Raw genomic sequence first — 14,797 nt, 5'->3', positions numbered from 1 at the left:
GCTAGCTAAAAGTTATGCACACACACTTGTTTTGTCTAGGACAGACGAGGCTTGTTTTTGAGCTGTGCACACATCTCGTGGCCAGTAAAGCTAATACTCTGAATTCTGAGAGCCAACATGACTTGTACACAGATGACAACTTATCTAAATGACTTGAAATAAAAATAGCTGCAGACACGCCCTGGAGGATGTACAGCACTCAAGTGGCACTCATGACCGCTCCCAAGGCCACACGTGCATGAGACAGCACCTTAGCAATCCGATGACCCTGGGAGTCCACGGACAGGCAGATGGTATAGGTCAGAATCTGTCACTCCAGCAAAGCAGCCTTACATCCCTCTGTCCCGTGGTCAGGACAGTCATATCCCTCCTCGCCTTCCCCTGGAGCTCCCTTTTACCTCTTAGCAACAAAACGAAGAAGAGGCGGCTCTGCAATAAGACGCTTCTTCCATTTCTAGACTTCCTAGTAGTTCTTTACCATGTTCCTGGTGCCTCCTTGCCCCTCCCCCTGCTGCCCCCACAATAAACAGGGTTTCTGGAGACCCTCCTGAGGTGATCCCATCCCCACGTGCAGACACCTCCAGGTGGGCAGAGCTAGCGACCCTCGCGGCCTTGCTCAGGATAATGCCCAGCCCACTGTACACCCTCCCTGGGGGCCAGACTCCTGCCTCTGCCTTTACGTTCTCCGCTGTACTTTTCACTCTGTTCTCCTTGGCCAGTTTCTTTGCTGCACAGTCACTTCAAGCAGGATTTAGGGGAAAGAACAGGAGCTTTGGAGCCAGGAAATCCTGGGCTGAATCCCAGCTCCAGCACCCAGACTGAGCTGTGGGGCTGAGCACAGGTTTCCTTTCCTCACTGAATCTTAGGTTCTCAAATGTAAAGGCGACGCAGTGCAGAGTAAAGGAGCTAATGACTATGAAGTGCCTGGCACACAGCAGGTGCTCAGCAGATGCCCGTGTCCCCACTTATAACTGCTGGCCCTTGGCTTCTTTCTCCTCAGAATATTTCCCCCCATCCTGACTCACTGACTTCTCCCTATATGCTCCCTATTGGCACTGTCTTCTACGCCTGAGACAGGAAGAGCATTCGAAAAACCTGTATCAGGAAATGTGACTAGAGAGCACTGCCAAACTGTGGTTCTTCAAATAGAAATTGCAAGACTGCAAAATGGGGATCAGCTGGAGAGGGCCGTCTGAAGACCAAGGGGACAGAGCCCCTGGACGTTCGCAGCCCTCCGGTCCCTCTTCCCTGTTATTTGCCAGACTCAGCTAGTACAAATGCAGGATGCCCAGCTAAATTTTATTTTCAGGTAAAAAAACAAATTAAAAAACCTACTAAATGGGAGAATAATCTCACCAATGATACACATCCGATAAGGAGTTGCTATCCAAAATATATAAGTAACTCATACAACTTAGCTCCCCCCAAAACAACCCAATTAAAAAATGGGCAGAGGACCTGAAAAGATATTTCTCCAAAGAGGCTACACACATGGTCAATGGACATATGAAAAAATGCTGAACATCACTAATCATCACGAAAATGCAAATTAAAGCCATAATAAGATGTCACCTCACATGTGTCAGAATGTCCATCACCAATAAATCAACAAACAAGTCCTGGCAAGGATGTGAAGAAAAAGGAACCCTGTGCACTGTTGGTGGGAATGCAGACTGGTGCAGCCACTGTGGAAAACTGTATGAAGGGTCCTCAGGAAATTTTAAAACTACCATTATGACCCAGCAATTTCACTTCTGGCTATTTCTCTGAAGAAATCCAAAACACTGATTAGAAAAGACATATGCACCCCTATGTTCATGGCAGCATTATTTATAAGAGCTAAGATGTGGAACCAACCAAAGTGTCCATTGGCAGATGAATGGATAAGGAAGAAGTGGTACATATATATGCAATGGAATATTACTCAGCCATAAAAAGGAATGACATCCTGCCATTTGCAACAATGTGGATGGATCTAGAGGGTATTATTCTAAGTGAAATAAGGCAAACAAAAAAAGACAAACAGCATATAATTTCACTTATATGTGGAACCTAAGAAACAAAGTAAATGAACAAGAAAAACAGAAACAAAGTCATAAGATACAGAGACAAATTGATGGTTGTCAGATGTGAAGGGCTGGGGAAAAAGATGTACAAATTTCCAGTCAAAAATAGCAGTGACAGAGATGTAAAGTATAGCATAGGGGTTATACCCAATAATATTCTAACAACTACGTGTGGTGTCAGATGGGTACTAGCCGTTTCAGGGTTATCACTTTGTAAGTTCTATAAATGTCTACTCATGATATCGTACACTTGAAACAAATATTTTGTATGTCAACTGTAACTGAAACAGTTTTTTAATTTTAAGTTTCAGCACAATGAACAGTCCATAATAATTATTGATTTGCCAAGTTTCCGTTGGTCATCCTTTTAACAAAGACCCAACTTTAAATGTGAGCCGCGTTCAAATCCAAGTGCCAAAGCAAACTCTCCTCACCTCTCAGCAGCATCTCTGAGGAGCTGCTGCAGGTCCACCTCCTGCTTCCTCAGGCTCCCAAACGAAGAGTGACTCTCCACCAGGCCTCTGCCTCCCGCGTTCAGCGTCAGCTTCCCCAGGGCCGTCTCGATGGCCCCGCTCACGTGGTTTTCAGACTTGCCCTCGTATTTCACAAAGTCCGACTCCACGACCACTGGGGTGAGTGAAATGTGCAAGGGAATCTGATGACCATAAGGCCACCTCTGTGCCTTAGGTCACCTCGCTTTCCAATCCTGTGGTGGTCCGTGGGAAACATGCGGCTTGCACCCAAAATGGAAAGGTGGCCGCTGTGCTGTGTGTGTGGACAGAAGGAAAAGGCGCCGGTATACCTGGCACTTGGAGCTGGCAGGAATGGAGGGCCAGGGGCTCTACAGGTGCTTTGGGGTTTTTTTCATGTTTTAATTCCAATACATACATGTATAACCAAGTACACATATATTATCTGTAGGATTCATTGAATATTTTTAGAGTAAACATCGATGTAACCACTACCGTGGTTACTCAGTGTCCGGCAGGCTGGCCACCTGCACTTATCTTTGGGGATCTTCCCTTCCCACCCTCCCATCTCGGAGAACATTCTCCTGGCCTTTATAACCTTCTCCCTGCAAATAATGCCCTTCCCAGACTTATTTGTTTATATCTGACCTCTACCCCTTTACTCAAGTCCTTGTCATGCAATTCCTTATCTCTGTCTTGGTGACAGTCCGTGGGCACGCCCTCTCTCCCTCCCTCAAACACCATCCTGGACACAGAAGCTCCAGACTCTCCATTCTCCCTCCCTGGCTCCCCAGGCACGTAGGAAGGTAGTACAACCCGCCTGGTGTCCAGCTTCAATCAAATCTCCTGGGAACTGCCACAGTCCTCATGTGGCCGTATCCAGGGGATCGCTACAAACTGCCTTTGAGGCCCGCCCTTCTTATCTGAACACTGAAGGTAAATATCTGATGATATCATACCTGAACTGCTGCTCTCCGGGCTTCTACTGTTTAGATTTTAATCCAACCCAATACCACCATAAAAATGGTCTCAGTCATCATAACTCTGCAACATACATTGAGAGTGTCTTAGGAACCTCACACTTGGCTTTTTCCATTCCCGTGACCCAGGGCTCTGCTGGGCTCCTGGTGGTACTTCATAAAAGTTTCAAATCCACATGGAGCCTGAAAGGTTCTTTCTTTCCATCCACTCACTGCCCCCAACACCTGTATTTCATTCACTCCAGTCAAGAAAATCCATTCCTCAACCAAAAATAGGAAGCCTGTGAAAATACCCCTAATTCAAAACCTTTTTCTATTCACATCTTGTGGAATACAATCATTCTGGAAAATGTTTCCAGAAGTAGCACTGAACAAGGTTAAGAGTTCAAAATTTTATCACTAATATTCCTAGCGGGAGACGTTGGGTAATATTCATCTCCCTGAGTGTCAGGTTTGTCATACGTAATTTGGAGGTAATTAATAACACCTACCTGATGGATTCTGCTTCAAGTCCATGTGTGTGAAGCACGTAAAACATTGCCTGGCACATAGCAGGTGCTCCATCTACCCACTGGGTTTAGGCCAAAACAACATCATTTCTAATCAACATGACAGTCCTTGATTGTACAAAGTGCTACACACATGGAAATTTTACCTTCAGGTCACAGTTCTGGTTTCATTCAGGTTATTACCACTCCTGGAAACACTGCCTCCAAGACTGGACCCTGCAGCAGCTGAGGACAACCAAGACTGTCTATGCATTCCCAAAAGCCACTCTTGACACACCTCCAAAAAAAAAGATGTCATTTGTGCACACATCTGCCTTGAGTCATCTACTGCTGCTGATGGAAGGGAAGGCGTGAGGAAGCCAATAGGCGACCACTAGGACTATAACCAAGTCACTACACCTCCAGCCCTCATGTCCCCGGGCAATGCAAACACTGCAGGGTTGTTGTGAGTGACAAATACCAAAGGGGGAAGCATCCAGGACCTGCCTGTAGACAAGACAGAGGACATCTCTCGCTATAGCCCTAACACCGACAGGCCACAGAAATGGGGGTTGGGGTGGTGGTGATGAGCCCTGGCCTCAGATGATTATTTGAGACCTCTTCACTGCAGTGGCTACAGCTGACCTCAGCCACCTAACATGCATCTTCATGAATTTCCAGACACCACAAAAGAGGCACTTCAACAGCACAGAACAACAAAATTCCAGCTACTCAGGGCCCCAAGGCCTAGTCTGTGAATTTGTTTTCTCTTGCCCCTCAATAGCAGTTCTAACAGAAACCATGGGCAAGGGAAGATTACATAAAATGCACATCAATTCATTTGCCTGTCACTTGATGGCTCTGGTAATGGGTCTGGTTGAAGAACGCACTGGCTGGAAGCTGGGCTGGAGGAAAGTCTGGAGATCATTTTCAGCTCAAATGATCTCCTCTCTTTCTTCTCCCCTTTAATAGAAATGCATTCACAATATTAGAGAACTTTGGGGTTAATTGTAAAATAGAAGAAAGAGGACTTGGACGACATTTGGTCCAATAATTAAGAGCTGATGATACTTTCACACATCACTATGTTCCAAAAGGTAGCGCAGAAATGAGCACCAAAAGCCTTCAAGAATTCCCAGCCTCTGGTCCATGAACTCTGTCTAAGAATCTATGCTAAAGCAATTGCTTAAAGCAAAAATAAACAAAACAACAACAACAAAATCACATCACCATGTTCATTGCAGCCTTATTTATTAAGCACTAAATTAAAACAGTTAAGCAAATAAGGTAGAAACACAAAAAGGAAAAAAGGAATATTATGGGTTTCTTGAGAACAGTATTTTAAAATACTTAAACCTATGAAGGAAAATTTACATAAAGTTAAATAAAAAAAACAAGGAGTATATAAAATTATTTGCATAATTATTTTTAAATTATATTATTTTAAATAATAAAAACTATTTGTATAACAACAAGCTTCCAATCTCATTAAAAAATTATATGCAGAGGGAAAAAAAGACTATAATCCAAGAATTAATGGGAATTAACACTTGATAGTAGAGTTTTTGTCAGCTTATTTTCATGTCTTTCTACATTTTATAAATACTCAACAATAATACAGCATCTGACTCCATTTCTGATGTTGTTACTCCTAACAACTTTCCAGCCACCAGGCTCTCTTCCCTTTCTGTTACACACCTGGGCGGGCTGGTAGGAAATTCAGGTGCTCCCTCCATTGGCCCAGCAGGAAGTTCAAACCTTGCAAGCCCCAGCCCACATGCAGAAGAACCCCCACCCCACCACCTCTTCACAATAAAAGCTGACTCCATCTCCTATCCCCCCTCTCTCCAGCTATTTTTGGACCAGCTTGGGAGCCTGCCATGCTTACTCATTACATGAGTAAAAAAACTTCACACCCACCTGATAGAGAGGTGGCATCATCAACCTCAACACCAAACCAAATTTTGGGTGGTAGATCCATCGCACTTATGTTGAGTGGTCTACAATGCACATGTCTTACTTTTATACCCAAAACTGCAATAGTATTTTGTTTTTAAATTAAGCTATAACCTCCATGTCAGATCTGCAGAATTTTGTTATTTGAAGAAAAGGTGTATTCTAAGACAGTAGGAAAAGAAACAGGAGAAATCATAAATTATCCCCTTATAATCATTCAGCACAACATGTGTCTAGGAGAATTATCATCTTCTCTTCTGGGACTAATTGTAAAATAGAAGAAAAAGAAACATACCTGGACTCAGACATTGGCCTTCTGTAAGCACATCTCCAAGGGTGACAGATAAAAACTGGTATTTGGGTCTTTGCCAGCACCAGAATCTGTTTTTCTTTATCACAAGACTTAGAGGCTGTAACTTATCGGAGTCATTCAGGCTTGACACTGCAATAAGGTTACCTCCGTCATCAACTTCTCTCAGGAAATTCCTTGTTGCCTTGGCATACATTTTGAGAACTCCAGATTACCTGGAAAAATAATGTTACCCCAAATTAAACAAGTTATTATTTTGTGACTTTTTTTTTCTAAAATTACCTGATGTCTCTCTAGTATCAATCAGTATATTTAAAAAAAATACCTTCTCTCTAGAAAAGCCTCTAGCTCGAGCTCAGCAGATGACAAAGAAATCAAAGTGAAATACTGAAAGGGAATATGTGTGTAAGTCAGGATAGGTGAAGTTATGCTTCAGAAACAAATAATCTCTAGACCTTAGTGGCCTATAACAATAGAGGATTATTGATTTCTCACACTATATCACTATATGTCCAGTAGAGGAGGACGGGAGACTGTCATCATAGTCTCTGAGGGATCAGACCGAGGGGCAGCCATCACCTTGAGCACTGTTAGTCATTATCCGATAGGAAAGAATGTTCAGGAAAGTCTCACAGCTGCGATACACTGCTCTGGCCCCAAACAGACACACATCATGTCTGCTCACAATTTGTCAGAACTAGTCACATGGCTTCAGCTGATCATAATGGTCACGAAGGACAATCCTACACCAAGTATGTGTAGAGGCCTGGAAGTATTTGTTGAACAACATACTGACTACCCCAATTTGTGTCTGTCTTATGACCACTTCTGTGAAGGGTCAAATGTGCTTTGTCTCTACGCTCTGTGACTTCTCTTATTCATGAATGGAAAGAAACTAGCTATTACTTTTTAACCCAGAAATGAAAGCCCACTCACTCTTCAGCTGGCGGAAGAAGGAAGAGACACATTGCAAGGTGCAAAAGGACTGTATTTGATGAAGGTATTATAGATCATTCAATAAACAGTGCTAGAACCGCGAGCTAATCACCTTGAAAAAAAATAAAGTCAGATCCCAATTCATGTTACACACAAGAGAAAGTTCTCAGTAGAGTAGATGGAGGTTTTTTTGAGGACAAATGAAACCATGAACTTACTATAAAAAAAAATAGACAATTGTGAGTTCAATTTTAAAACAAGAAAGTGTTCAGGAAGAAAAATGGAAAACTGAAAAAATTACTTGTAATATTTATAACAAAGAACTAGAATACTTTATAAAAAACTTTTACATAGTTTTAAAAATACTGTATTATAAACATGAGCAAATGTTATTAACAACTCACAATACACATATACACACATACGTAAGCATTCTTACTCAAAAAAGCACAAATGGAAATAAGATTTTTAAAAAACTACCCACGGTCAAAGGTTAAAATGTCCCAAGGACAAGAATTGTGCTTTATTTGTGTTTGTACCCCGTGTCTGGGAGTCACACAGATAACAAAATCATGCACTGTGAGAGCTGGGAGTAATCTTACACACTAACTAATTAACCTGCTTTCCTCAACATGAATCTCCTCCAGGGAATCAGAAAACATTTCTCTTACCTATCACTAGTTTGTCTTTAAAAAACTCTTCTGAGATTATTGTGGAGCTACCTAACCCTGTTCGTGTATATTAACAAGAATGAACATTTAAGGAAGGGATTCTAAAACATGCAAGAAGTTCCTTTCTGGTAAACAGCGAACTGCAAAGGAAAACCAGGTTCTCATCGCCAATTACTAATTAATCTCTCACTATACTAAGCGTAAGGATCTTACATGCAATGGATCACTCATTTGTTCATTCATCGAAAGATTCGTGAATCGTTCATTTATTATTCTTAAGTGCCCACTATACCCAGGTACCTAAGCATTTTGGATATAGAGAAAAAAAAGTGGTTTCTCTCCTTAGTGACCAGATGGAGAAATAAGCAGCTAAGTTTTATCTAGACATTGGTACCAAATGCTCCAAGGAATGAACTAAGAAAAAGGCATCTAAGTCCAACTACAGAGAAGCACAGGGTCACAGAAGTTGTCCTGAAGTAGGTGGTACCTGAGCTGCATTTTGTGGGCTAAATGGCAGCAAATAGGCAAAGAGCACTGTGAGGATGCACTAGAGAATAAGTAGCAATTCTCAAAGCCTAGCTTGCAGGAGGTGGTGAGGGGCGGGGGACATTGGTGACCAGCAAACTCGTCATGACCAGGAGACATTGTTCTGTGTCGAGATGCCTACTACTGTTCCTCTGACAGACCTGGAATTGCTTTGCAGGCTCTGGGCCTGGCTCCTGCACCAGATGCAGGGTTCTAGAGTAGGAAAGGACCAAAGACAAGGACAAGGGGCCCTCGGTCCAGGTCTGGGGAGCACACACTTTCCATGACGTGGCCGCTGCTGTACCCATGAGCTAGGCCCAGGCCAGAACATAGAATGCTTTCCGTAAACGCCCTCAGGGACTGTCTGATAGTGAAGAATGCTTTCCTTCTGACGTAAACCTTCTGACCTGTCCCATGTCCCATGGGTGCTGGTTCCTGGAACAGTCTTTGTCCTGCATGTCAGACATTTTCCTGCACCTGCAACCCATCACATACCATCCTGTCTTATATAATCTTTGGCATCTGTCAAGTGACACAGAAGACAGCCACTTCATCTTGCATTCGCCCCCAATGCACCTTGTAAATTCCTTGAATAAGCTGTTAATTGCCAGATTGGAGGGACCTGACTCTTTCTCCCATCTTTCCCTGCCCTCTGCTTGCGGAGGTAGATGTTCAGTCTCAGGGCTTTTCCCTGGGTCTGTGTGTACAAACAAGACTCTGAAGACCCACACCTCCCATACCGGGGGCCCCAGGCAGCGAGAGCTGTGGGCAGGGTAGGGTTGTGTAGGGAGCAATGTGGTCAGAGTGATCACTTAAGAAGACCTCCTGGAAGCAAAATAGGAAACCACCAGAAGGGAACATGATTAGAGATGGACAACAAATGCCAAATTACGTCAGTGGCAAAAGGATAGAAAAGACGCTGGGCTGGTGGTGTCCCAGAATCCGGTTGGATGTGAGGGTGGGGACGAAAGGGAGGAGACTCCGTAGGATGGCCTCCAGGTAGCTCAGGTGTGGGCTGGCTGATGAGACGGAGATGCCATTTGACAAGAGAGGGAATTCAGGAGGAAGCCCGGTGGTGGGCAGCAATAAGACAGTACCTGCTGAGTGTGTATCTAGCATAAGGTGCAAGATTCATTTGACCCAACACAGGCGCTATTGCTTTGTAGGTGTTTATTAGAATGAGGCTTATTCAATCAAGGAACTCTGAGAATATTCTCCTTGTGAAGTTAAATTAGAGGTTTCTTTTAAAATAATATTTAACTACCTAGTGTATTTACATGGCTCAAATATTTGAATTATGTAAAAAGATAATGCACCAAGAAATCCCGTTCCTACCCAGGTTCATCTACCCTTTCATCCCTCTCCCCTTCAGGTATATTACCTTCACGTTTCTTTATACAAATATGAGTAAAAAGGGGTCTACACACTGTTCTGCACCTTAGTTTCTGTTATGTAACAATATAGCCCGGAGATGTTTTCATGTTAGCACCTTCTCCTCTACAGCTGCATAATATTCCACCACCTGGATATACCACTGTTTATTTAATCTGTCCTGTATTGCTGATCAGTGGGTTCTTTCTATATTTTGTTATTATAAAAATGTTATATTAAATACACCTAAATGTATGTCTTCTTCATACATGGGCAAGAGCACCTGAAGGGAGGTTTTTAGAAGGAAGATAGCAAGGTCAGTGGGTACATGCATCTCTGATTTACAGGTTGGATCATTTTGTAGTCTCAACAATAAGATATGAAGGTATCAGTCTCAGCAACAGTGTGTTATCAAATTTTTGTCAGTCTCATAGGTAAGAAAGGGCATCTCAGTATAGTTTTATGTTATTTAATATAAATGAAATGAAGCACCTTTTGTGTAAAGTCTTGTGTACTTCTTTTTCTTAACTGTGTTGTTGGCCCATTTTCTACTGTTTTTTTTTTTCTTTATTCCTAGAAACACTTGATATAACAAATCAGGCAGGATATAGGCTTGGAATTTATACAATAGACTTTGTCATGTGTCATTGGGAGATAATAAGCCACTAGACCACTCTCAAACATCTGAAGTAAGTGTTTAGCCAGGAAAAATATAATGTGCCCAGGACCAGCTGAAGGATCTAAAACCCATGTTGCCTGACACAGACAAGCACAAAAATATCTCAATCAACCAGAAGTCAGACTTCAGGTTCAAATTTCCAGAATGCTTTAACTTGGAAATAGATCTGGCTCAAAATGTTCATCACGGCCAAAATCCATGGCACTGCACCCTGGACTTTCTCTGACACACGGCCTCCAGAATTTGATTGGCAAGTGTGGCTTCCTGGCTCAAAGCAGAACTCAGCGAGACAGAGTGAATGTGGCAAGGAGATGCAAGCTTGGTCAGACTCCTGGACAAGAGCCCTCTAAGGAAGGGACCGAGAAAGCATGAAAACACAAAGCCAGAGAGACACATGGCCAACTGGGGCCATGGGCATCTGGGAGCAAAGAACCCTAAAAATCGTTTCCAAGGTAATGATTGCATGAAAAATACTGTAATCACCAGTGTCCATTCTTAAGACTGATTTAGAGAGGCGGGATTATCACATCTGAGTTGAAAAGGATCCAGTTCTTTCTAATACCCAGTTTCAGAGTTTCCTCCGGGGCAGCTCTGGTGGATCACTGGCCTCTGCTTGAATTGTAGGGAAGAAAACTCAACATCAAAATAAACTAAAACTAGATTAAGAGGGGGTAAGGGTAACTGTATGTCCAGTACCCACTGTGTGCCAGGCATTGGGCTAAACCTTCTCTACACATTGCCACATTTAATCTTCACAACACCCCCGAGCAGGCAGTGTGCACATTTTACAGATGTGGAAATTGAAGTTCAAAGATGTTAAGTAACTTGCCCAATATCACAAGGAGAAAAAAGAAGAGAGAAGCATCCCTGACATTCGGAAGCTGGCCGGGTGCTAGGGCCCTAGTGTTGCTGGGCACCAGCCTGACATTCCCCTGGTGAACATGAACAGTGTCACAGAACGTCATCCTCAGCCAAGGACACTCTGGTCATAAGAAATCAAGACAAAAACAAGACCTCTCATAATCTTGACTGAGCACAGATGAAATGTGAACACGGTCCAAGTCACAAAAATGACCAAGTACTCCCAGTAACACCACCAATCCTGGCTAAGGAGTGACAGCTGCTTCTTGGCCAACAACGGCTTTAGTCTTCCCCCCTTTTAGACCAGATTTAAGAAGATGCTCAAAATAATTTCCCCCACTTCCTGGCAGCATCCATCAGAGCAAAGTCCTGTTTCCTTAAACTCTCCCCTAAATCACCTACAAACCCAAATCCTTTTCTTCTTTCTAACAGCCACTTACTGAGACCACATCCCCCCCTCACCTCCCCGAGCTTTCCCATCGTGCCAGCTGAAGGATCTAAAACGCATGTTGCCTGACACAGACAAGCACAAAAATATCTCAATTAACCAGAAGTCAGACTTCCAGTTCAAATTTCCACAATGCTCTAACTTGGAAGTAGACAAAGATGAACAAACCCAACTTGTCCAACTCTAAGTGTGTTCCTGGAAGGAACTGAAAGTCTCATTCGAGAATTAATGCTGAGCCCAGATTCCCACCGAGGTCCACCTGCCTCCCCTGCCTGAGCCTGAGCCACTCTGCTTGGTTGACTCATTTGGGCAACTAATGACTCATATGTAAAGTAAGAAAGTGTGCGGGAAAGGGTACACTTCAGTTACAGTGGAAGGAAAAGTCAGGGTTGTGAAACACGCTGTTTCCTCACTGCCTAGGGGAATGAGGCATTGCTGTACTTGTCTCGTAGTTAACAACTTCAGTGCATTTTGAATTATTTTCAGTTTCCTAAATAACAGGGAAACTGAGTCTATAGAAACAGACATGTCATCCTTGTACACCTTTGGTGCCTACAGCCCAGGACCTGAGCTCACTTTTATGAGAAGACAAATTAAAGACCAAGTACCCTGTCATTTCTTTCTAAAATAAAAAATCAGTGTGTAAAATTTTTTTTTAAATGATCACAAGCCAGGCATGAGCTGGGAAGAGGAATCAAGGTGAGGCAGCAAAGGCTTCTGGGAAGGGGAGGGATAACAAAAGAGGGACTGATTAAAGATAGAGAACTCTTTGGTCCCCTTCAGGGTTCAAACAGAACAAAAAGAAAAGCACTTCTGGAACCTATAAAGCTTCCCCTTAAAGCAAGCGCGCTAAGGGGCAGCAGCTGGGTGCTGGGCCATATTTCTCACATCCAATCACCTGGGCTCAACTTCTCGCAGCTGTTTTCCTTGACTGTAAGAGCACGTTGGTGGTGGATCGTGAAATCCACCCGTTTGCTGTAATTTATTCCGCTGAGTCTGACCTCTCAGCACTTGTTCCATTCCGCTCTGACTCGGCTGTCAGTCTGTCTGCCTCCTGAGGGCAGCGAGGTCAGGACACCCATCTCTTACCATCCTGCTCACTCCCTTGAACACAGAGGGCTCTCCACGAGGGATGTGCCAGCTAACGCTCCGCAACAAACGCCTTCCCCAGAGCCGCCCGCCAGCCTCCGCCTCTCAGGTGCAGGTGGAAGCGGGCTCCCGGGAGGTTCTGGGGTCCGCAGGTGAGAGCCCCAGGAAGCCAGGCGGGCAGCTGCGATGTCATCCCACCCCGGACCGAGGACACCTCGGGGGACCTGGCCTCCTCGCGATCCAGACCCAGGCGGATGGCGCTCGTTTCCGCGCAGAGACGGAATTCCACGGCGGCGGCGGAGGCCTTCCCCGCACCCAGGCGCGCAGGAGAGGAAGGCTCCGAACGCCCGGAGGAGAAACCCGAACAAAGAATGAAGCAGCCGGGGGTGGGGGTGGGGGTGACGCGGGAAGACGGAGGTACCCGCTGCCCTTGCAACAACCAGGGAATGAAGTGGCAGCGGGAGGGGGGAGGCGGGGGATTAGAAAGGGATGAAGGACCTTCGGGGACGAGACCAGGGACGCGGTGAGCGAGAGGGCGCGACGTGGCCAGCGGTCCAGCTGCGGGCAGTCGACGCCTCCGCCTCCCTTAGGAGGGACAGAAGAGGGGTCCCTGAGATGAAAGAGCCGCGCGGACTCGCTCCCGCACTCACCTCCCGCGCCCGCAGCTGGGTGCGCGCAGCTGGGCGCCCGGAGCTCCACGCTCTGTGCCAGCCGTGCCAGCCGGAGTCGAAGATGCCCCGGGGGGCGGGGGCTCGGGGGGCGGAGGGCGGTCGGGCGGGACCTTTGCCCGTCCCCGCCCCCTGGAGGGGGAGACTGACCCGGGAGGCGGATCGGGCACGCCGGGCTAGTAGGCTGGCTGCAGCCGAGGCGGGGCCGGGGACCGCTGGCTGCGTCCCGACCCCTGCCCGAAGGCTCGGAGTGAGCCGATTCCCTTTCTCCTTGGGACTCTCCCGGAGCCGGTCGCTTGCACCCCAAGGCTCGCCCCAGAGGCCTCACCTCCAGTCCGCAGCGCGGTGCCTTTGAGCGCTGCGCCAGGAAACGGCCTGGACCCGCCACCAACAGTGGGGCGTGGACTGGCACGGTGGCTTCTTGGTCCCATTGGGACAGCCCGAGGCCGCTGTAGCCTGTGGGACAGCCCCTGATGCCCGTCCCTGCGAGTGTCCGGATTTTGGGTGTGACTGTGCTCTCATTTAGTCCTGACGCTTATTAATAATTCATGTAACCATATTCTAAGTTCCTCCAGGGCAGAATCCAGCATCTCGTATACTAGATGCTCAGCGAATGCCGAAGGGGTGAGTTTGAACATAGTTGGTGCCCCAAAACTGCTTGCTGATTGGCTGACTTGAACATTACATGTGTTCCGTCAGTATTTATGAGTCTTTTCACAGTGCTCTCTGTAGGCTGAGAACAAGAAACGAGAGAAAAGAAAGTTCTGCCCTCTGAGAATTTAACACTCAGCAGACTAAAGTTTTGCTGATGCCTTCCACTGGGCCCCATACGCTCTGGGTTCATCCCCAGTTTACAGTTAACCCACCTGCTCTTTATCTCAGTCAAGTCGCCCCTGACTACAGATACTCCTTAACTTAAGATGGGGTTACATCTAGATAAGTTGAAAATGCCTTCAGCTGAAAATGTATTTAATACACCTAACCTACCAAACATCATAGCTTAACCGAGCCTAGCTTACACATGCTCACAACACTTATATTAGTCTGCAGCTGGGCAAAGTCATCCAACACGCTGTACAGTACTGGTTGTTTACTCCAGAGACAGTGTCGTTCCTGGGAGCTGTGGCTGATTGCCACATCTGAGCATCACGAGAGAGTACCCTACTGCATATTCTTAGGTATAAACCAATCTACTGATTGCATACAGCTTTCACACCATCAAATTAAAACTACAGACAGTCCACCAGCCCACAGGAAGACTCCTAGTTCTGCTTTGTTC

The 14,797-nt window shown here is 45.5% G+C and overlaps 1 protein-coding gene across 1 annotated transcript in view; it reads right to left on the bottom strand.

The window, feature by feature from the left end:
• Positions 1-13,635, bottom strand: part of GSDME (gasdermin E) — a 40,667-nt gene extending 27,032 nt beyond the window's left edge. The window contains exons 1-3 of the mRNA XM_090287102.1: positions 13,501-13,635; positions 6,256-6,485; positions 2,501-2,693 (exon numbers count right to left, since the gene is read on the bottom strand). Coding sequence (XP_090143228.1) covers positions 2,501-2,693; positions 6,256-6,466 — 404 coding nt within the window. The 5' untranslated portion in view covers positions 6,467-6,485; positions 13,501-13,635. The remainder of the gene's footprint in view (positions 1-2,500; positions 2,694-6,255; positions 6,486-13,500) is intronic.
• Positions 13,636-14,797: the final 1,162 nt, after the last annotated feature.

Source organism: Furipterus horrens, unplaced genomic scaffold, assembly GCF_987537825.1.
Source record: "Furipterus horrens unplaced genomic scaffold, mFurHor1.1.pri manual_scaffold_9, whole genome shotgun sequence".
NCBI lineage: Eukaryota > Metazoa > Chordata > Mammalia > Chiroptera > Furipteridae > Furipterus > Furipterus horrens.
The sequence above is the reverse complement of the archived record's forward strand: the minus strand, read 5'-3'. Positions and strand labels throughout refer to the sequence as shown.